This window comes from Columba livia, chromosome 4 (assembly GCF_036013475.1).
Source record: "Columba livia isolate bColLiv1 breed racing homer chromosome 4, bColLiv1.pat.W.v2, whole genome shotgun sequence".
In the NCBI taxonomy this organism is placed as follows: Eukaryota; Metazoa; Chordata; class Aves; order Columbiformes; family Columbidae; genus Columba; species Columba livia.
In genome coordinates, this window is record NC_088605.1 from 32,114,526 (window position 1) to 32,137,179 (window position 22,654).

The 22,654-nt window shown below is 41.3% G+C and overlaps 1 protein-coding gene across 1 annotated transcript; it reads right to left on the bottom strand.

The window, feature by feature from the left end:
* Positions 1-6,553: 6,553 nt before the first annotated feature.
* Positions 6,554-22,502, bottom strand: ASAH1 (N-acylsphingosine amidohydrolase 1). The gene is made up of 14 exons (XM_065061100.1): positions 22,306-22,502; positions 17,257-17,303; positions 16,992-17,082; positions 15,691-15,777; positions 14,628-14,706; positions 13,663-13,737; positions 12,742-12,787; positions 11,189-11,333; positions 9,926-9,980; positions 9,638-9,719; positions 8,961-9,092; positions 8,613-8,736; positions 8,001-8,057; positions 6,554-7,368 (listed from the first exon to the last, which is right to left on the bottom strand). The coding sequence occupies exons 1-14, from the start codon at positions 22,435-22,437 to the stop codon at positions 7,279-7,281; spliced, it is 1,242 nt and encodes a 413-aa protein (XP_064917172.1). The 5' UTR covers positions 22,438-22,502; the 3' UTR covers positions 6,554-7,278.
* Between the last annotated feature and the right edge of the window lie 152 nt (positions 22,503-22,654).

A 22,654-nucleotide genomic window follows, 5' to 3' on the forward strand; every position in this document is an offset into this window, starting at 1 on the left:
TCCACCTACAACAGGCAAGGACTTAAATGTGACTGCAATCTTTTATTAGTGTTTCCCATTAGCGTGACTTTAGAAGACTAAAAGTAACATAATAATTAACTCTTTTTTTGTTGTAGCACACCAAATATTTAGTATAGGTAATTTACATAATTTATTTAGAAGCTTTCATAACCAAACAAACCTGGAAACTTGAATATCTTGCAAAGAAAAAGGCTGGAATTAATACGTTTGCTAGTTTTTGCATTTAAACTTATTAATGTTTTTAGGTGGTTTATTTCTTCAAAAAGAAACAAAAAGCATTTTTGACTGTATTTCTCTAGAAGACAAATTTATGATATTATCCTTTTATGTGTTAGTCATGTGTTTAAAAAATATATTTAAATCAGGTTGCCAGACACTGTATGGTCCAGGGTTAAAATGCTGAATTCTATTAGGATTGCTATCATCATATTCCATCTGAAATCTATCTGTCTTTCATAATGTTTTTTTATGTATGCACAGTGGAGGCTGGTGCTTTTTATTGTGTGACTTAGGTCTTCTTGGTGCATGTTGCAGCATGTATTGTGCTTTTCTTACTGCTGTTTGTTGCTGGAACTTTGACTCTCTAACTTACCTGGCATGTGGGTCCACGGAGAGCCCCAGAGGTGCCAGAGCTTGTCTGCATAGGACAGGCTGTGGGACTGGCATCTCTAAACCTAGCTACAGAAGGTACTGCCTCTGAGAATTATTCAATATCAGAAAAGAAACCTCAGATTTTAGTAGCTGTAGCAAGATTTTAGATTTCAAAATACTTCAAAGGTTTGAGACTGCTGTTCAGAAACTGCAGGAAGAGGTGACTATAAAACATCCCTGAGATTAGCTCTGCTCTTGCTTGTGATTCATAGTAGCAGGGATTGTTTTAATGCCTTATGCTGGGAAAAACCCTACTACTACTAGTTTTTGTTCAGTTAAATAAGAAACTATTGGTCAGATACGCACAACTAGAAAGTACAAGTGGCATAAAGCTTCAACTGTAAATTTAAAATGTTCACACAGGTAAAACTAAGCAGATACACGTCATTCCACATAGTGGTTCTTACGCATGCTCCTTCATTGTCATGTTATACTAGAAAACACAAGGGAGCAAGACTGCTTGCTGGTACCTGTTGGATTTAGTCTGTGGGAAATATTTACAATTAATAACACCTGTGGGTTTCCTCGATGAGTGTTTTGAACAGGGAAAGTGTCATGCAACCTCAGCGCTGTTATTCATGTGATAGCCCTCCGCCTGCGTGTGGAGATCACAAGAAGACACGAAACAGCTTTCTAAATTAAGGAGAGTGATGGTCTGGCTGGTAAAACGGCTTTCAGAAACAGGAAATCACAATCACCTGTGCAAGCTGTGGCTGACAACACCGGGAGTTGTTCGGCAAGGGCAGTTAACCTCTGAGTAGCAGAGGTATAACTCCACGTAGCAAAGCTGCTGCTCAGCCAGGTGTCTGCCTGTTTGGTGGCTGGGAGGCAATTGTGTATGGGCTCCTGCTGTGCTGCCTTGGTCCTGCATGCTCAGGGCAGGAGTAAAAATCACACTCCAAAAAAATAAAAAAGACAAAGCGTGGTTTGAGCAGGTACTTCTGGCTGTGGGTAGCCGTGGCACTGAGGGCCGTGGGAAGCAGGATTCAAGCTGGTATGTTGTTGTGATGTTGTGTAACAGAGACGTTATTGAAAGTAGGAGCTTGAGGTGGGGATAGGCAAAGCCGCCTGGCTTCGTTTCAAACCCATTTGGGTGAATGGTTATGGGCATGCACGGCACTCGCAGGCTGCTTGATGAAATGGAGGCGGGTAATCAACTCAGCAGTCCCAGGTGGGAGAAGTAAATATAATCTGATCAGAGGCTGAAGGAGAACATTAGTGGGTTGCTACTCTGGGGGGCAAAGGTGTAATCAAGATCCTCACAGAGCAAATGCAGTGTGTTGCTTTATTGTCTTCTCCAGGCCCAACAGCTGCTCTTCGGCTGTTCTCTGGACAGGCATGTGGAAGCTATGTTCTGCTGTATCCTGTATTTTCTACACCAACTGGTACCCAATCCTCAGTTTAAAAGGTAAAGTATCTAGCTGTATAGCTCATACATTCAAGCACTGCAAAATAAGAAAACACTGGAATCATCCTAAGTGCCTGTATAACCTGCTGCCCTGTATGTGCAAGACACTTAATGGCACAATCCCATCTCTTTTTCCTCCTGCTGGCACGTTCATGAAGTCTCTCCCTCAGCCAACATGCAGGGTGTTAATGTTCAACATTCAGTGTGTGCCCCCATGCAGAAGGCCTGCCTCCTGCAGCTGGATGTGGCCATCTTAAGAGAACTGTGTCCAGCTCTCAGGAGATGGTGCATATACACCTCTTGAAGGGATGCAGATGTAGCATTTTCGGGAACTAAACTGATGCAAATAATATGTAACTACTGAAAGGTTTAAATACTGATGTAATTCAGATGGTGGGTGTAGCCTGAGAAAATGCTGTGTCTAACCCAAACACCTCCAGGTACCTGAATTGAAGTTCAGCTTTAAAACCTGCTACAACTCAACATTTGTGATTTTTTTTTTTTTTTTTTTTTTACTATAGCCAGAAAATAATGCTTTTGTTTATCCTTCTTAATGAGACGAACCATTTTCACTGAAATATAAAGAGGGAAAACTCTAGGGATGATTTTTTTTTCTACATTGGGTGTCTGCCTAATAGAGAAAGCTTAGCAAGATTAAAGACAAGGCTAATAGCGGAAAACTTTAAGCAAACCTTACGACTGAAGTTACCTTAAATACAGAATATCTGACAGAGGTAGCCTTGCTACTGAGGTTCTTCTGTCCCTCATGCGTAACCCCGGAGCTGGGAGAATGAACTTTGCAAAACAAATTAGATTGAGGAAGGTTGTCCTATATACAACTAACATAATTCAGAGCTGATTCACTGTCGATCATAAAGTGTCCTGAGTACAGTGCTTCTCAGTACGTAAACAGACTAACTCCTTTATAATTATTGTCCTCTCTTCCAAGTAACAGAGTGTGGGAGCAAACAGAGCTATGAAAGACCTTTAAAATCTTTGATACTGCAAGTTATGATGCTCTGAAAAAGTGGTAGGTAACAACTGCATGGTCTGCTTGCTTCTTGATTTGGCCAGCTGGTATGTTGTGTTTCCAGACTCTTTTAACTGTCAAAAGCAATTTCTTGTAAAAATGCATAAATATCTGGAGATTTCTTTCCAAGGCAAGTTGTGGTTTCTGCCACTGCTTTGACTAAGCATTATTCTTTCTGGCTCATCTTGTTCCTCTGGTGCAGAGGATGAGACATTTTGCTGCCCAGAGATCTTGGGTATGCCTTGCTCACCAACACTTCTGGGCCTCAGAAAGCAGAAGAGAGTCCAGCTGATGATCCGTGCCCTAAGCAGGTCATTTGCTGTTGCCACTAAGGTGAAGTCCAAGCTTTTGAGCTTATTGTTCATCTCTTTCTCCTTCTACCTGCAGCCTGAAGAGCTGGCTGTGTGAATGTGGGACAGGTGTTTGTGCAGGAGGAGTGTTTTGTTGTGAGCTGTGGTGCCTGCCTTAAGATCTCAACTATCAGTCCACAGGCCATCATACCTACTTGCTCCAGCTCAAGCCTTATTTACTTTTGCTGCTTTTCCTGCAGGTACTTTGCAGGACACCTGTGGGTGCTGCTATGGAGTTTTGCTCCTAAGCGAAGCAGCCTTAACATATAACAACTGACTGTAATGCAAACTCACTTGCACGTGCATCCCCAAACCACTGCTTGATTTTGGTAGAATCAATTCCTTTGCTGGGTTTTCCTGTCGTCACTAGATGCCAACACTTTGCTGTTTGACACAGGAGATGCCATCCTTGCTGTGGGGCTTCACCGCACAGGCTTCTTAAATTATAGAGGTGATAAATTTTCTTGGCAAACTGACATGTCTTGCATTTTAACAGCAGTGCCCAAACAAATGCTTTGTCATTCCTGCAACGCCTTATTTAATCACATTTGGAATAAACTGGATTAACTCTTTCTATTTAGATTAACAGTAAAAATCTGCTGGAAGTTAAAATAATGAGGTTGTTCTTCACAGAACTAGACTATGCAGTAATAATAAAAATGTTTGTCTTGTCCTTTACATAAATAATTTTTTTTTCAACCAACCATTTTGATGATTTTTCACAACAGAACTAGGAAAGCTACAAACATCTCCTTGTTAAACTTAAAAGAGAAAATATATATGATTGCTTACTGACCTGGGGAGAAAACAAACCAAATTAAAAGAACCTCTCAGCGTTTGTGAGGTACCTCAACTATGTGTAGAGCAAATGAACATGGAGAAACAACCCCATTTTTTTTGTGTTTTTTGTTGTTGTTTTGTTTTAAAGGAAGCTAAATTACATCCCAAAGTTGCAAGCAGTTGTACACATTTCTTCAGTGAACTGATCTTAGCTTCCATTACAATGCCTATGGCAGCAGAAGCAGGGGGTGGGACGGGGGGGTAAGGGGCAGTAAACTGATGTTAAAACCAGATGTCTCTATCAGTAACAAGACCAAACTAAACTTTTTGTCAGACTTGGGAAAACCTTCAGAACAAGCGCATTCAGAGCTTACAGATGAAGGTTAAATCAATATGCAATTAATTACATTCATCACTTTTTCTATATTAAGGCAGACACAGTAAGACACAGTTATTGTGTTTTTTTGTTTTTAAACAGCTTTGTTTATTTCCGCCAGTAGCAGGCACAGGCACTCAGGCTCTGGACAGAATTCCACAGGATTTAGCTGTGCTTTTGCAATTGTAAAGGAATTTCCAGTGTGGAAATGTGGATTGCCTTGCACAAGTGACATACTGAAAGCTCATTAGTTAATGACTGTAAATAGTCTACGCTGCCTTGCTTCACATACGCTAAAGTGGGACAGGAGTAACCAAGCAAGTAAACTTCCTACTTACTTTTAAATGACAAAGTAATTTGATTATGGCTGTTATGCAACTAATTCCAAATAAACCTGCACAACCCCCCACCAGATCAAGGTGCAAATTCAGCAGCGTATGATGTGCCCTTCATGGTACGGACTGTAACATTTGTCTTGGTTTAACAGTTTGATATAAAAATTGAATGTCCCAGAAGCTGCATTTCACACTATATCTGCATTCTTCCCCAATCTAAATCACACTGCTCCGTTGATTTTAGTTTACATAGGTTCAATATTCACAAGTGAGATTAAAAATGGACTCCGGTAGCACAGCCATGCTAACATCTTGCATCCTTCAGTTAAAAATAAAATATCATGTGTAACTAGACTAGTCCTTTTTTTTTTTTCATGTCAGTTTAAATAGCGGGATACTGATTTCTGTGTGCTCTCAACGTGTCTGTGCTTTGCACACCTTTCAATTGCTCCTTGCTGTGCTACTACAGGCACTGTTCTACGGCCCGGAATATCATTTGCTTCAACCAGAAGCCATGTTTCGTTGTCAGCTGCTAAAGTTATTGGGCAAATAGCATTCCTTTTGTCCCTGCTTCTTCCAGTGTTGAGGCAGGAAGAGCCTCTAATACAAACAGAGTTTGCTGTAAGCTGGTAACCTAGTTACTGAAACAAGGGATGATTAAAGATCATTTTTTAATATTTTAGAAAAGGAAGCAACACTAAATAAAACTTAGCCAGTTGAACGAAAATTGACTCTGCATCTCAGATTTATGGGTAATAACTTGTTTTCTCTTCTGTAGACTTCTTAGTGTTAAATTTGCCATTATTTAAACAAACAAACCAACCCCAAAAAAACAAAACAAAACCACCTTATAGCAGCCTTTACTGTTTGCAACAGAAAACCACAGTGTCCTCTATTCTGCATGTCCTGGACATCAAGAATCCTGTTGTGACTGGATGTCACAAATGTGCAGGTTTTAGTTAGGTGTCCTTATCCCATAACATCTCTGCAGACAACAAAGAGACAGGAAACACTTCCCTTACACCAGTGGCAACTTTAAGTTCACAGCTCAGTGGGAATAAGCACAGCTTCTCCTTCCCAGGGTGGTTAAGATAACAAGTGCACCAGCACATATAACAGCCCCTAAGCCCACTCTGCAGTGCCTCCTCTTTGAATGCTGTAAAACACAAGAGCTGGCACTGGAAATCAGTCCCAGCAATGCAGACAGCGACACAGGTAACACTGCTGCCTTCTACATCATCTGCTTCCTAGGATATTAGGGTGCCTATCCTTCTATTTCTAAAGGACCCTTACTTTCTTAATTTGAATTCCAGCTAAAGTCTGACTTGGCTTCCCTCCCCCGCTTCCCCAAAACCAACCAGCTAACCAAAATCCTCCCAAACAACCCAATCACTGTTAGTAGCTGGCTAATTCCTGTTACAGTAATAGCTTTAAGTGTCAGTTTAAGAAAGAAATCAGTTTTCCAGACACTGTTAAAATCAGCCTATTTATTTGGAAGTGCATGCCCTTTCTGCTATGTTATGTGCAATGTGCATGGTGACTTCCACTGACATATGCCATCAGTGCATGTGTAATTCGGTCAAAGAAAGTAGTTCTTAAGAATATTTTTTGTATTAGTATTTATTTTTTTGAGACAACAGAATAATCTGTATTAAAAAAAAAAACGTGAACAGGCCAAGAACGAGCTTCAGCAAAAGATCTATATATAATTTTTTGGCTCAGATCTTGTTTTTGGTATTTCCCCAAGAACTTACTTCTGTCACTAGATATGACACTTGGTAGGTTATTTTATAACAGGGCATCTTAGACATATCCTGATGTTGGACCAGAACAGTAGCAGTCCATCTGAAGTGCTAAGGAAAGACAAACAGAACTGTACTGTCACAGGGGCCTTCCAATACCCAATTCTTTTTCATGCTTGGTAGGTGCAATTTTAACTTGCATGTGCTCTAGAAGTATCTTAATCTAAAAAACCCCCCAACGAAACAACAAAATACAACAAACCCACGAACCAACAACACACCAAACCAAGAATACTGTAAGGACTGAAGAGATCTAGAGCTAACTGCTGAACTCGTGGCAGAAATGGCTGAAATCAAACCAGACATAATTAGTACACATTTCTTGTCAGCAGAACTGCTGATCAGAAAGCAAGAAAGTCCAGTGTGAGAAAGGGTCCTCCGTTGTTAGAAGCTCATTGCCATTTCTATATAGCCATTAGATTTCTGAAGAAAAGAGTTAGACTGAGGAATCTTTGTCCAGAAGTATCTTTTCTTGGAGGACCTCCAATTCAGACAAGCAGCTTCCAACACAGGAGAGGCGCAGGACTACCATGGGCTGCAGGGATCTGGGCATTCCCGCAGGTATGTCTCTGTGTGACCATTATCCACCTCCATCAGCGTTGTGCACACAGTCAGCTAACGGGAAGGTGGGAGACAGAAAAAAAAGAGAGCCTCATTACAGCAATTAGTGAAAAACTGTCTCTGATACTAGCTGAAGAATTCAACTAAAATGAGCATTTAGCTTATTTAGTCAACAACATGCAAATATGAGTAGCTTGTGTCTGCAGCCAAGAATGCTGCCTCTGCTCAATACAGTAACTAAATTTTAACATTCAAAACCTCTTCTCACCCCAGTTCAGACTAAAACACCTTCTGTTGCAAGAAGGATGTACCTGTAGCAAGGCTAAACCATGAGGTGTATTAACTTGTTTCATGCTGCTTATAAAGGCATATATCACAAGTTAATTCAGGTTAGAAGTGTCCTTGAGATGTCTGTAGTGTAAATGCTGTCTCAAACCAGAGCCAGCTATGAGGAAAGGGATAAGGCTACTCGAAGTTTTCAAGCTGTAGGGCCTTTGGAAAACAGCTATTGTTTTTGTTGTTATTGCTGGAAAGCAATTACATTTTACTTTTACAAAGTAACATGGTATTTGTTTTGGTTTTACATGCATCTTTACACCTCAAAAACACCCTTGAATGTACCACTGTGACCTCCTCCTTAGTGGTCTGTCCCCACTCTAAACTTTCTGCAGAAACAGAAGCATTACCTTATTGAGGACAGGCTTTGTGGAAAGGACATCATAAATCGCTGGTGAGGAGATGTTCTGAAATAAAATAATACATTGATGTTAATGGACATTAACCTGTTGGTGTAAAGGCTGAGAACTGTAACTTTTTAGCGCTCAGATAATCAGATAAAGCTTTAAGAGTACATGATACCCATACATCTTCAGATGGGAAGAACATGGGTTGCAGAAACTTGAACAGACCAGATCTCAGTACAGCATGGGACACTTGAGTGTCAGAGTTTGCTGCCTGACAGTGTGTGTTTGAATTTCACTGGTGATAAGAACAGCCCAGGAAACACTGAAAATATCTCTCACAGTATCTCCAGGTTTAAGCCCCTGCACATGCAGTCACAGAAAACACCTGCAGGAAACCCACCTAGGTGAAGAGAAAGCCTGAAACTAAAAAACATTTGTGTAAAGAGCCAGCTGGCACTTTACTACCCAGAAGCACAGACAAATGGTCAAAAAAACGTTATAGCCACTTGTGCCATTACAGCTGAGCTTGCAAATTCCCTGAACACTCCTGGCCCTGTCAGGCCCGTGCTGTAACTGTTTCAAAACAGCAAGGTGAGGTATTTGGAGGATGTTTACCTCTTGCATTGTCTGGTTCAGGCATTTCATTGCAGGTGTTCTGCGATTATCCAAGACTAGCGGAGGCTTCCAGCGATCATAATTTGTTTCTATCACGTACCATGTGCCTTTCTTGATATCAAGGCTGGAAAAGAGGCATATGTTTGTGTTTTGCTTCTCTAAGTACATAGTAAGTACATACACAGTATACACAGCAGAATGTTTTTTAGGCTTGCTGTGATACTTTTTAACAAAGCTAAAGAAATGGTGTTCTTGCACAACAGAAGTCAGAAGGAACAGGACACCATTACTGGTGGAACCTGTCCTTGTCTGGAAGGCCAAGCTGGGTGCCAGGTCAAGCATACTCACTCCCAGATGTCCAGAGTAGCTGTCCTGGAACGAGTTATCACACACCCTTCTCCAGAATTTTTTCCACCCAGTATAAAGTAAGCTGGAGCCAGCAGCCTTGTGTTTGCCAGTTTGTCTTTTGCATCCTGGTAACTGCAGATAACAAAGTAGTGTTGGAATATTAAACGCTGTAAAAGGTTCAAGTACTGAAGAATGAGTTTCACAGACCCAGGAAAAGTTTGGGTAGTTACACCTTTCTTCCCTATTCATGCACACGTGAGGACATTGTATCACACTGAAGGAATACATTTAAGCAAAGCTCCTCCACTCACTTTGTACTTGAAGTATGGTTGTTGGGAGGTCCTCTTTGCACTTTTTCTACATTTAAAACAAGAATAACATGCCGTAGTCTTATATTCCACCTAATTAATTTACTGCATGAGAGTTTTGTTTCTGTTTCTTCCTAGAATATACTACTCCCTGTTGGATGTGTTTTGAAGTAAAATGCTTTTACATTCAGATACCAACAAGTTCATTAGGAAAAAAAATGATAAATCAATTTAAGCAGTTTTAAGAAGAGAAGTATTTAATGTTAAGGCTTCTAGGAAGATAACCTGTATCATCAGATACAAAGTGTTCATTACCATTGGAAGCAAAGGAAATTAAAGCAGCAGAGTATTTTGGGGGGCGGGGAATACCTTGTAGCATTTTCTAATACTGTTCTGGTAAGAAAGCCCATCCACATACCATCTCTTCTACCAAGAAACCATTCGAAGATTCCTGCAAAATATCACTGGTTACAATAATTTGTTTTCAGATGGTTCACTCATGCTATGCAAACTTTCACAGCCTTTAAAATGAACTGTGTTTTATCTTACTCATCTGGCATCTTTTTACCATTTGTGTGCCTGTTTATTAAGGTAACTGGTAGGCCCAAGGTCTGGAAGACTTGTACAGAAATAATGGAAGAAATGAGCATTACTCACCAATATAACCACCATCAAGACTGAAACGCTCATTCATTGTCAGAGTGAACAAGTCCTGAAAAGCATTAAACAAGTCAAGCTTCATCCATCGCCAGCCCATTAATACCAGTAATAAACAAGAGGCAGCATTGCAATGCACATGCCAATTGAGCTTCTTGTTCATTAGACTCTTCCTGTTTGTGTAATGGTCTGTAAGATCAAGCCCACACAGAGAAGAAACTAATTTATCAAGGGCTGAGTAAGTAGAAATGATAATTCCTCGTTTTCTGACCAGGCACAGCAATCCAGCAAACCAGGCTTTTATGCTAATGCTAATGGGGCCATTTTTCTCTTGGCCCTTGTTGCATCACTGAATTACCAGTTTTCCTTTCCCCGATGTATGTAAACTTCTGCTCAGACCTTGCAGTACTATTCTAGTTTGAAGGCAGATGTTTAAGTCCCAGTGCTAAGCACACCCCGATGCGTTATTGCCGTTCACGTGGGCATGCAGCTGTACACAGTTCAATGCATGCTGACAAAGTGCAATTCAAATGTAAATCCCAGTCTTCTCCAACTAGTGTTTCTTTCAGAGGAAAGTGGAATTCACCTACTCTGGATCATTTTCAGAATGGACTCTTCCCAATTTATTTGGCCAGAAGTCAAAAATAAACACAGGGATTTATGCCAGAAATGCTCTACTATGAAAAGGGCCACCTATAATAGAGGATAAAGGCAAAGCCTTTAGCAGTTGCGGTAAGCTGGAGACCCGGGCATAGTTCTGTACTGCTGGTTTTTAAGACATAGATAAAACCCAGATTTCAGGTGCCTATTAAAAAAAACAAACCAAGCAAAACAAACAAAAAAAACCCCACAACAATCTTGCAATGTACGACTCCTTTTCCAAAAAGGACTGGAGAAAGAAGTAAAATAACCCAAGTGTACCATTTCACCTCTGGGATGACAGCAGTATCTGTTTGCTGGCAAGAAACTCCAACCACTTGAGTTATTTGTATTCACTCCTGCTCGTATTCAGAATTCAGCATTGTTTTCAAGAATTGTCCAAACATAAATATTTTATTTAAGAAATCTCCTCTAACAAGGAAGAGTGCAGCATTGTCTTCTTTTACCTTTCTTCAAATAGCTATACTGTGCACCACAACAATTAAGAGATCACTTATTAAAAACCATCCCAAGACAGAGGATGAAAGCGGGAAAATCTACATCTTACAAGTAAAGTCTGAAGCATTATTAACAAATTGACAAGCCCCCCCTCCCCATACTTACTGGTTTGACTCCAGACACCATGCCTATGTATCCTGCAAAATTTGTAGACCTGAATACTGTTTTGTTGTTTCTCTGGAAGTCCAGGTTTACCACTATGGGCTTCAGTTCCTGAGTTACAGTCCAGGAATTATTTTTAACATCCCACCTGCAGAAGACAGTACAGCATTTGAAACTTCCCTCCCTCAGCAGCTTCTAAAACTCACAGCACTCAGATTTCCTCTGATCTTACTCATGTCAACCAACACCACTGCTCAGTAGTTACCTGAGCAGCACAAGCGAGGGACAATGAGGAAATCTAAACACAGCCAGTGGAAAGCACCAAGTTTCGTTCAAAGCAAGAGCACAAACACTACTCAATATTAAACAGCACCACCACCGCAGCCGGTTTGTTTCAAACACACATCCTTGTCCTATTGCCGCTGGCAAATGGAGGCTGCTACGGGTACTGCCTGTGACACAAACCCACCCTATCCTGAAAGCATCCCTAGCTTGTAGAGCAGAATGAGCTGGTTCCCTCAAATTCTTTCTTTTCAAAGGGACAAAACACACCACATACTATAGGATTTGCTCCACACAAAGGGTAGTCCCAATTTTAGTTAGGATAAGCCAGAACAGTCTGTAGACAAGAGGGTGCTAGGAACACTTAGCCAATCACTCAATTGTCTGGAAACAATCCAGGTTCTAGGAAGAGCTTTGAAAAGTTGCCTTCATTTTCAGGAAGCATGTTCCCTGTATTTCTGACAAGTGTGAGAAGTTCAACACAAGCCAAAACAAGGGACAGGTGCAAGTCACAGTTGACAGCATTTGAGGTTTTGATAGGAGGTAAGAATTTTAACAAAGGTGAATATTTAAATTCCACCTGGGCACTTACAGTTGTCTGGATGAGTGACATTACAAAACACACTGGGATAATTAAAGGAAGCACTGAACTACCTGATCACGAGGTATGACATGAGAACTAAAAGATAATCCAGTGCTGGGCAACAAACTACAGAGTCTGTATCCAAACAAATGATTATGTTAGATCACTGGAACAGAAATCACTGGCTTCTGAGCAGAAATGGTGAATGATGGGAAGGGGCGGTAGAGGACAGCACAGTAACTAGGGGGTAATATGGGAAAAAAAGCAAACACAAAATCAAGCCCCAAACCAATCCACATTTCACTGCATTCACTAAAACTGATGCTGCTGTCCCACCGTGTAAAGAACAAGATATACCGCACCTCAGAGATAAGGTGAGGTAGACCATTCCTTGGTTCAAAACAGTTTTATCTAGAGCTGAGAAAACACTAAGTAACACTGAACTCAACTGTTTTACGAAGTCATTCCCAACATGCTCGGAGCAGTTTGACCAAGATCAGCGACAATCCTTTTGTTTGTTTTAGCCTCTTTGCACAACATGCAATGCAGAATTACATGTCACAGGCTTACAAACATCCAGCTCTTCATTTAGAATCAAGGAATGCATGTAGAAATTTCAAGCTGAGCTAGGTTTTGATCTGCGTTTAACAAATAAATTAAAAACTAAGAACGCACAAGTTTAAGTATTTACCCGAGAAAGAGTCCAAAATCCAAGTTTCTGGCATGGTACAGCTTCCCTACATGACAATAAGTAAACACATAAATAAATACCATTTTCTAAAGAAAGAGACATAAATTTCAGGGTAGAAAACCAGGAAACGAGTAAGTAGGAAAAATACCTGGGAAAGTAAGCAGGGAAAATACAACTGTCTAGTTGCCCTTTTATAAGCACAGAAAAGTGGTGGGGTGTTTTGGATCAGAGAATTTTTTTGCCATAATTGAAACAAAGTAACCTTGTAAACTACTGTTCATCTCCGCCTCAGATGCTTTCCACATTACTTTATTGCAATGGTAATACCTTGAGTTTCCTCAAAAAGTGAGACATTTGTAACCTCCCTTGAGAATCCCTCAGAAACTTCCTAAGCTGGTGCAGACAAGGGCTGCAGAACCGAGTACGAGAAGGAGAGTCTCTTTTCTTAAAGCAGACTGTCCTCTTTCTCTAGGGCCATACATATGCAATGGCCAGAAACTAGATGCAAAATGGATTGCGCTAGAATCCCCCAGGGCACTGAGAAAGTATCAGGTGTCTGGCTGGTGTTACTTTCCCCTAGAAAAACAAATGCTACCTATTAAAACAACAAACAAAACCAACCCAAGCGACAAAACCCCAAAGGAACCAACCAAAAAAGCCCAAACAACACAACAAACTCCCCTCAACAAAACCTAAACTAAACCGTCTTTCAAAGTATTTTTCTTCCCCCCCCCCCCGCCAAATCTAAGATACCTGTGATCTCTTATTCCCTTCTCAAGGAATATACTTTTATTATCATTGTTTTTAGTCTCTTCTACTAGACATTCTGGCCTGCAGTTGAGAAGGTCTATGTTTGTATAATTGAGGTGGACTTTCCCCTACACGACAGAAAACTGTTAACAGCATTCTGGGTTGTATTACCTGTTTTATCTTCTGCCACTATTGATGTACATACAGTAAAAATTTCATAAAAGATGTTAAAAATAACAATTTCCCCTAGAACAAAAAGAAACAAAGTTCAATAGTTTTAAACTTTTGCCGCAAACTGAAAAAAATCATTAGAAAAAAATCATACTGCAAAGTTCAGCATTCTATAATATTTATTTCAAGAATTTCTGTTTAAATCTCATTTGATCTTTGAAATGATCAGTTCAGCAAAATCAAGAGCTTCCTGAAAGACAAACAGAAGGATAAGAATCCCTTGGCCTTCTGCCAGAAAGCTGACAGTCATTGTTACCTGCTCCTCTGGAAACTTCAAAACAAGCTAGAAAATTCACTTTCAAGAACAAAGCTGCTATAGGTACCACTATCCAGAGCTGCTGACCAGCACCAGTTGTACTGCTCCTGTAGGAGGGAAGCTGTGGGAGCAGGTCTATGGACTTTCTCTGTCTCAATTCTGGAAGAATCCAGTGTCTGCTTCTCACCTGGAAGGGCATTGGCTTGCAGGAGGTGTGGAAGGAAGGCAGGAGGATGTGGCAAGGATCACAAGGGAAAGCAAGCCCAGCATTCAACTGAGCCTTCCCTCTTGGCATGTCAACAGCAGACACAGCTGAGCGGGAAACCAAGGACAATCAAGGATTTCCCCACACTTCGGTGTAGAGGAGCTGAGACTCGCCCCAGCTCCCAGAAGTCCAGAGTGAGAAGCTACAGCTCTACAGAAAGTCCCAGCCTGATGAGAGGCTTGTGTGATTTATTGCCACGCTCCTCTAAATTCTGTTTTCATTCAGTGTGAGGTGCAATTTATTGCTTTATCTACCTAATTATCAATTTATTTGTTAAAGTCACAGATGACTACAGCTATACTGAGGCCTGGCACACATATTAATTTTAAACAAGTCTGGATTCCTAGTTTTCCACTACATTAATAAAGCGTTTGTAACTATTACCCAAAGGAATCCCAGATGAATTTGCAATCCCCTGGAGTTCTTCACTGAAAGGATAAGGAAGTGTGGCGGTCAGATGAGCCTGAAAGGAAAAGTTTTGTATGTTTTCTGTGTAAGTTAACGCTATTTTGTTACTTAAAACAAACCTCTCCCCAATAGGTTCATGCTTCTCACAACTATTAAATTGAGTATTTCATTCCCCTGCAGCCTGTAGAACTTGAGGATGTTTGTAGAGTACTTGGACAACAAGGAAAAGTAAAAACTATTACTTATCAAAATATTGACATGTGAGCAATGGAGATTAGCACAGTATCTTAATTATCGTCAGGAGCGACAGACAGAACAGAGTGAAGTAGGACTCCCTCATGTTAAGAGCTTAACTGGAACTGAGCTTGACGTCAGTGTTTAAGGGAATTCCCACCTTTCACCCATTGGTTTGACTACTTGTCTGTGCCACCTTCACGTCAGCCCCACGCAGGTACACAGGGATATGACTGAAGTGTGGCCAGTGTGATCTACAGCTGCTGAAAATGAAGAAGACGGGCAGATTTGACCTTATGCTGTGTCTAGCACTACACAGTTTTTCCCTGTCCTGATTCTATCCCAAAGCCTAGTTTAGTCAGAAGCTAATCATTTTTTAAGGTAAGGCCTGGTCAAAGTTGCCCCTGTCATAAGACATTTACTACAGTTTTCAAAACCTGATTTTATTCTATTGCTTAAAAGCAGCTGGACATGTTTGCCATTTCAGTGAAGTGTTTTGCTACAGCGACTAAATAGCATAAATATCCAGCATGACTGACCCAAACTTGGAAAGATTTTAGAAAAAAAATAGAGGAGGAAGAGACACACGCATTTTAGGTTTGATGGTTCAGACCAATTCAGAGTATGCAAGAAGGCAAAAGTTCACCAAGTAGGCAAAATTCCAGAATAACTCTTCAAACAGCACTTTTGCTCTGGAAGTGCAGGAATGATCACTCATAAAGTTCTTAATTGCCAAATTTAGTAGCATTCTAATTCCGGTAGTTAGAGCATACAGTAATAAAATAATTAAGCTGAAAATACTTACTATTTTTTTATCCACTATGTCAACAATTTTGCCACTGGGGAAGAAGGTATTTGCTATATCTTTAATATTCTGGACCACAGTCTTCAGCTAAAAAGAACAAGGGATTTCATTGAACAGAATATCTTCAGCATAAGAATTGCTAGAATGCAAACAGAACTCCCTCACATACTTTTCAAAAACACATTTTGCTGAAAACAATACTTATTTAAAGAAAGCGCTAAACATGGTGTTCTTGGTGAGAAAGACACTCCCAACTCCCCATTAAAGAGTCACTCTTCAATCTTTATTCAGATAACTTTCTAGATTAGTTCCAACATGTCCCTCTACCAGAGAAAACCAATTACAGAAAAAAGCCATCCTCACCTTCTGCTCCTTTGATCACATTTTAATAGTCTGTGCTCTTCTGTCTCTAAAAACGTTAATTAAAAGCTCTTTGCTTAAGCACTGATGTCCTTCAAGCCAAAAAGACTCAGTAAATTTTTTATAGAAGTACATGCTTTGCATTTGTGACATGTGAATGGTCACAAACAGGAGTTCCAATCTGTGATCTAACTCTAAAGTACACGAGAGATAAAACCTCTCAGAGTCTCATGTGCAACCTGAAGCTTCCGACACCCACTGGTTTAAAGGAGACTTTTAAAATAAATAGTGTGGTGTAAGTAGAATTCTCCTGGCTTGCAGAGGTGAAAGGTCAAAGTCAAGAGGGATACAGCAAAAATCCCTGGCCTTTTTGAGAAATTAAGCATTACTGAACCGAATTTTCAGCAACCTTCAGAAGAACGGCTATTCCAAGTAGTCTGAAATAGGCTTGAGTATTTTAAAAATTATTTCTGCTGTGTAAACAGCAGTCAGGAAGTTCTTAACTCCCCCCTCACCATTGCATTGTCTCACGCAGTGCTCCAAAAGCAGCAGGGATGTGCAGAGGAGAAGGGACGCTGCCTCAGTTTCACTTTCCTGAGGCTGCCCCCTTGGTGTTCTCCTCCCCTTTCAGTCTGTATTACCTCGTGACTGAAGAGCTTTGAGAAATGAAAGCCCGCTTTATGCTGCACTGTTTTTCATTCCTCTGCACCCCAAATACCAGTGTCCCCACGCTTGATGCTGTCAGCTCAAGTGTTGAACAGAAAAAAGTTTTACTCAAGCAATTACTTCAGTCTAGAATCATATTTAAAAAGTCAACTAGAAATATTGTCCCTTCCAGAGAATTTTAGCACAGGTATTCTGTTCCAAACCATTTTTTCAAAATAAAAGGCCACATCAGTTTTATAGCTGGCAAGCTTCAGCACAAGCTCTGCATTTCATACCTCTGTCTTTTTGTCATGCATCAGGTTATCCCATCTTTTGCTGGGAGGTAAATCAAGATTTATGACATATGTGGGTATATTCCCTTTGAACCTGAAAGAGAAGTACCAGAATTCAAATTTAAAGGCAGCTTTGAAAAAACAGGTGACAAAACAGGTGATTTCCACCTCAAAATAGCATTTTCTAGATCTGCAACAAAAACGTGTTCAGGCTTGACAATCCCTACTTTTCTGTAATTTGTTAAACAAGCTGAATCAGATTACTTACGTTGGTCCTGAAGGAGGGTACATTTTACTCCTGCACTCTTCTCCATACTGTAAAAACAGTGAAACATCACTATTTAGCCTCTTCGTTAAAACACTTCATTATTCTAGCAGACTTAGTTTTGAACTAAACCTTTAGGACTATAGTCAGCTAATTCAACTCATGACGATTTGACAAAGGAAGAGAAAGTCTTGGGACTTTGGAGAAGGTGCAGAGGAGAATACAAGAGGCAGGGGACAAACAGCAGCTTCCCCGTGCTGTCTGACAGACTTCCAGACAACTTGCCTAACGAAGCCCAAGGTGAGCACAAGCTCACGATGGATATGCAAACCCATTTTTGCTCAGTGCGATTCAATGAAGAGCACTTCAAAAGCATGTTCTTTGCACTAGTTCAGAAACCTTACATCTCAGCATGGACTGGTTTGTTCTGTTCATTCATTTCATAACCACATTTTACAGTGTCATTTATAATTACGCTCAGTGTTAAGCTTCATTGTGCAGCTGGGGCAGAGAAAACATGCTGAATTTCAGGCAAATTACTCAGCCGAGAAATGAGCTATACGGCATGACTTTTTACTTCGCGTGGAAAAGCCCTGCTGCACTGGTGTTAAATATTACGAGAAGTGCATTTCAGGAATATACCTAAAAACTAGTTACCTTCACTCCTGCAAGCACAGTTAGTTACAAATGCAACTTTGAGAACTGTATTTAGGTGTAGTCAAAGTGAATGCAAGGGTGGCTTCCCATCAATTACATAAAACACACACATACATACATAAACATACGTATAAACATGCCACAATTATAATTGCATGTTTTACCTAATGAAACACAAGCAAATGCCTACTAGCTGCACTTGTGCTTCAAGCCAGGTGAGAGCAGCCCAGATTTGGTCCCTGAGCTGTCTGAGCAGATCAGTGACTCCTACGAGCACAGTCTGTCCCACCAGGAAAAAGGAGAGGTACACATGCTCTGCCTGGAGTCCATGCAAAGGCTCCCGAATCACAAGTGTTTGGGAGACAGAACAGAAACAAAAATACATAGGGATCTATCCACCAATTCATTCCCCCCCCAACCCCCGCCCTTGACTGGCAATATCTATTTGGCTGTACTAATTACATTACTTTATGAGTGTGTCCTTATAGCACCTTCTGGCTCCGGTAAAAACTGAGACAAGATCTCTAGCAGCTACGTATCTGGGACAACCAAGCTCACTAATGTCTGTTCTCTTTGGGCTAATCACATTATCTGTTTTTAATGCATTAGTTGAGAAAACACAATGTCTTATAGAATGCCATGGACTTTAGAAACTGGAGTAATTTGTTAGAACTGGCAAGAGGAATTTTAAAGTGAGACTGGTTTCTGTGTGTTATCATGTCTTACTTTTGTATTGTTTCCAGTAGCTGCAAGAAAGTATGAGATTAATTTTGGTTTTCCTACATGCAGGACGCAGGTATAGGACCAGCAGCTCTGTGCTTCCTAGACTGCACTGCAGTGCAGTTATAGCCCTTGCAGAGCTGGAACAAAGGTCAAACACAAGACGCCATTTAATTGTCAAAATGAGGAAGTTTGAAAACAAGGAGGGTAGGGAACAATATCAGATGACTGACTAGGCAACGAAAGTCAGAAGCTTCGTGCAAAGCCAAGCAAATGCTTAACAGTATTAACTGTCTTGTGAAATTCTCCATCCTGCAATACTAAAATCAATCACAAAAGTGACATTACATATACATCCTACTGCAATGGATGCACAGATTTGGACCTTTGGGAAATATCTGCTGTCAAAATATGCTTCTTGACAGATAAAGCAAGAAATTATCCAAAATGGATGAAAGTTCAAGTGATCTGTTGGTATGGCCCATGCGTACACAGATGAAAAAGTGGCAACCGTGCAAACTGATTTCAGAGGATTTGAAGTCATGTCTCAGGTGCTAAAGGTTATGTCACTCGTGACACTCTCTCCTGAGATTTTAATCTTGTATTTGAAGCTATTTTTATCTTGTCAGTCCTCTGCCACCTAAGGCACGAAAGAGGTGGGTAAAGCGGCAGTTAAAGGAGGTTAAAGGAGACAGAGAACAATGTTCCCTCCTCACATGTCAGTAATTTTAAGACTTCTTGCCTGTCTTCATATAAAATAAGCTAAAGAAACCAATAATCCCACAAACAACCTGTACAGCTCCCAAAACTGTCAGCACTGATTTGAGATAGCTGAAGAAAGCCAAGATTATGAACAGTTTCTTTAGGTAAACGATCATATGCTGGCATATAAGCAGTAATTTAAAAAAGATGTCAAGACAACCAGAAAACTACAAGTAATTTTGGTTTTATTTTTTTCACACCAAATTCTAACAAGGAACAAAAAAATTATTACCTTTGCAATCAGCTAAAGACTAACAGCAAACTCTTCTGACAAGGTCAAAGAAAAAAGACACCTAAACAATTTTCTTACAGCAAGAGAAAAACCACCAGGCACTTTCTATCACTAGAATGAAATAAGCAGCTATGAAGTTAGTGCTGTGGTCAGTGAGATCCTCCCTTCTGCAGAAGCTTGACACTGGAAGAGGAACAATAAATGCTGTACACAGAGAGTCAGGAGCAGCCTTCCAGCATGAGAGAATCGCCTCGAGTTTCCAATGTGACAAGCTTGTGCTTCATTTTCTCCCAGAAAGCAGAAGCTGGCTCCAAACAGGAGGATGTCATTATAAATTTGCTTTTCAAAGATGCATTGAACACCCTAGGAGGGATACAGCTATCCCTGAATGGTGGTTCAATGGCTCTCTTTTTTTGTTGCTTTAATTGCCTTTTACTAGTAGGTTGCATATTTTGATTAGATAATGTACTGCTGACTTCTGAATTCGCATGTTTGTAATGATACAAAAATGGATTCGTGGCAGCATAACAGAAAAACACTTACAGAGAGAGAACACAATGGGAAAGAAAGGCGCTACGGTATGGGGAAAGCTGGAAATTATAAGAAAAAATTGAAATAGCACAGATTATTTATATTATGACCAAATGTATAAAAAAATAGTAGAGCAGAAAAGGAACCAAATAGCTAACAAACTGCCAAGAGGAACAGCTACCTGGGGGGGTGGAATATGAAGAAATAACAGCCATTATTCACTGCAGTAAAGAAAATTAAACCTTAGTTTAGTAAGTACTGAGCAAGTATTTTAAAACCTAGCCTGACTCCACTACTGTGAAACAGGTTGAAAGTAGCTTCTCCTGTCTAAAGAATGCCAGCACTAACACTTTCTTCACTACTCTCAGACATATACACACCTAAGTGAACCCTCTCTGGCATCCCTCCTTAATATTCAGTGGTTTTCACCTTCATATTTAAAAAAAAAATAAAATGACCTTGTTGATCTCTTAAATATAATTTCGCAGATTAAGGACACGGCACTCAATCCCTTTCAGAAAGAAATATCTGTTCTATTCAGCATCTTTTGGTCTATGAACTCTGGTCTAACATATTTTTCTCTCTGTTCTTCTTCCCTTGCAGGACGATGCCAACGCAGCCCTGTCACACTGCAGCAGTCCCGACGCTGTTCACCCCTCTGAACACAGAAGTTAAGAGTACTCTTGCAGGACTGAAGAAATGGGGAATGAACCAGTTTAAATTACAGTTTGCATAAAAAGCTCATTACGACCAAGGGTGCCTACCCGCAAGCTAAAGGGATGGACAGTCTGCACCACCAAAACATAATTCACGGCATTTAGATTCCATGTTCTTTGTTAACGAAAATAACCCAACCAGCTGTACACAAGAAGACAACAATCGTCGTTCATTCTTCTGCAAATGATGCATCCCAGGATCTCAACCAAAAATAAAATATCCAAGCCCGACATGGCACTGCAGAGCAGCACAACCCACAACCCAGACACCCAGTGGATATTGTGCAAGTGCAAAGATGTACTGAGTGCAATCAAATGCAAAATCAAGCTCTAGTGACAGACTTTGCTGATAGCTGGCATCTTCTCCCCCACCCCCACCCAAGGAAGCTTTTAGCTAAAATTATGAAGGTGTTTTAAGCTGAGACTGGCTTATAGCCGTGGGAAGCTGCTGTTCATGGGGAGGGTGGGATTGGGTGCACAGAAGAGGGCCTAATTCTGTATAGATAAGATGTTAAGGGAACACGGGTCATCTAGATGTCCACAGTCCTCCAAAGCCTTTCCTACAGTCTGCCTCTCCCCAAAGCCATACTTGTTTTCCTGAGAGCAATATAATTTATTAGGAAAAATCTTTGAGCAAACACAAAATAATACAGCAAGTAGTGTGCTCCCAAAATATTTTTAACCAGATAAGAATATTTTGAAATTCAGAGATATTCACAGAGGATGAGGAGATTCAGAAACTGCAGAGATGAAGGAGTGCCTCCCAAATAAAAAGCACATCAGGAGGCAGAACAGCTGTTGCATGCCCAGGAGACGGAAATCAGCCTGTTCCAAGCAACTACCCCTCTCTCTGACTTCACAACGCCCCCACATTTAAATACTTTACCTAGTCATGAAAAAACCAATACAAAACCAACAACAACAACAAAACAACCCCACAAAAAAATCCCCAAACACCACCACCACAGCACCCAAACAAACCCAACACCCCAAGCCCACCTGCTCTACACTTCTCCCCTTGGGTTAAGCTCCAGCAGATTTAAAAGCGTGGGTGCTTTTAGTAAACTCTTATTAATTTCTGCTTTGAAAAAATCATTGTTTCAGTGCAACGTTACACTATCTACGTTACAGATGTATGTGAAACTGAAGGCAGGAGCGAGTAAGGACTCGTCAAACACCCCGATAAACACCAGGACCTGTCCCGGCGGCCAGAGAGGCCATTTAAAAGTTCCGAAGTCCGCGAGGGCAGCGCAACGCCGCCTTCGATTCACACCCGTGGATTTAAAAACACGCGTGGCCTCCTGTCCTCCAGCACACCCGCCCGGCCCGCCGGAGCCCCGCCAGCCCTCGGGCAGGCCCGGCCGCGCCCCCTCTCCGCCTCCCCGGAGAGTACCGGGGGCGACCCCGTCCCTTCCCCCGCGCCACCAGGCTCACCGGGTCCGGCGCCCAGACCAGCTCCGCCACGACGAGCAGCGCAGCGGGCGACAGCAGCGCCCAGCCCCGGCCCCGGCCCGCCATCCTCCTCGCCCGGCTCCGGCCCGGCGCTCCCCGGGGCGGCGGCCACATGACCCGCCCTGGCCCGCCCCGCAGAGGCGGGAGGAGGCGGCAGCAGCGCCGGGGCGGAGGCAGCAGGGCCCGTCCGCCCAGGCCGCTCCACCGCCTACCCGGCCCTCCTTTCGGTTTTTAATAAAGCAGAGGTATTGATTCTCAGCTGTATTTCCAAAAGACAGAAGCTTCGCACAAGGAGATCTGAAGGAAAATCGCCTCTCTGAGGCAATACTGA

Excerpts from the sequence above, each read along its gene's own strand:
- ASAH1 (XM_065061100.1), bottom strand. The coding sequence starts at position 22,437 with ATGTGGCCGCCGCCCCGGGGAGCGCCGGGCCGGAGCCGGGCGAGGAGG. Across the intron at positions 14,707-15,690 it reads ACATAGTGGATAAAAAAATA|GCTCATCTGACCGCCACACT; the intron begins GTAAGTATTTTC and ends TTTTCCTTTCAG. Across the intron at positions 7,369-8,000 it reads CAAAGCCTGTCCTCAATAAG|CTGACTGTGTGCACAACGCT; the intron begins GTAATGCTTCTG and ends CCTTCCCGTTAG.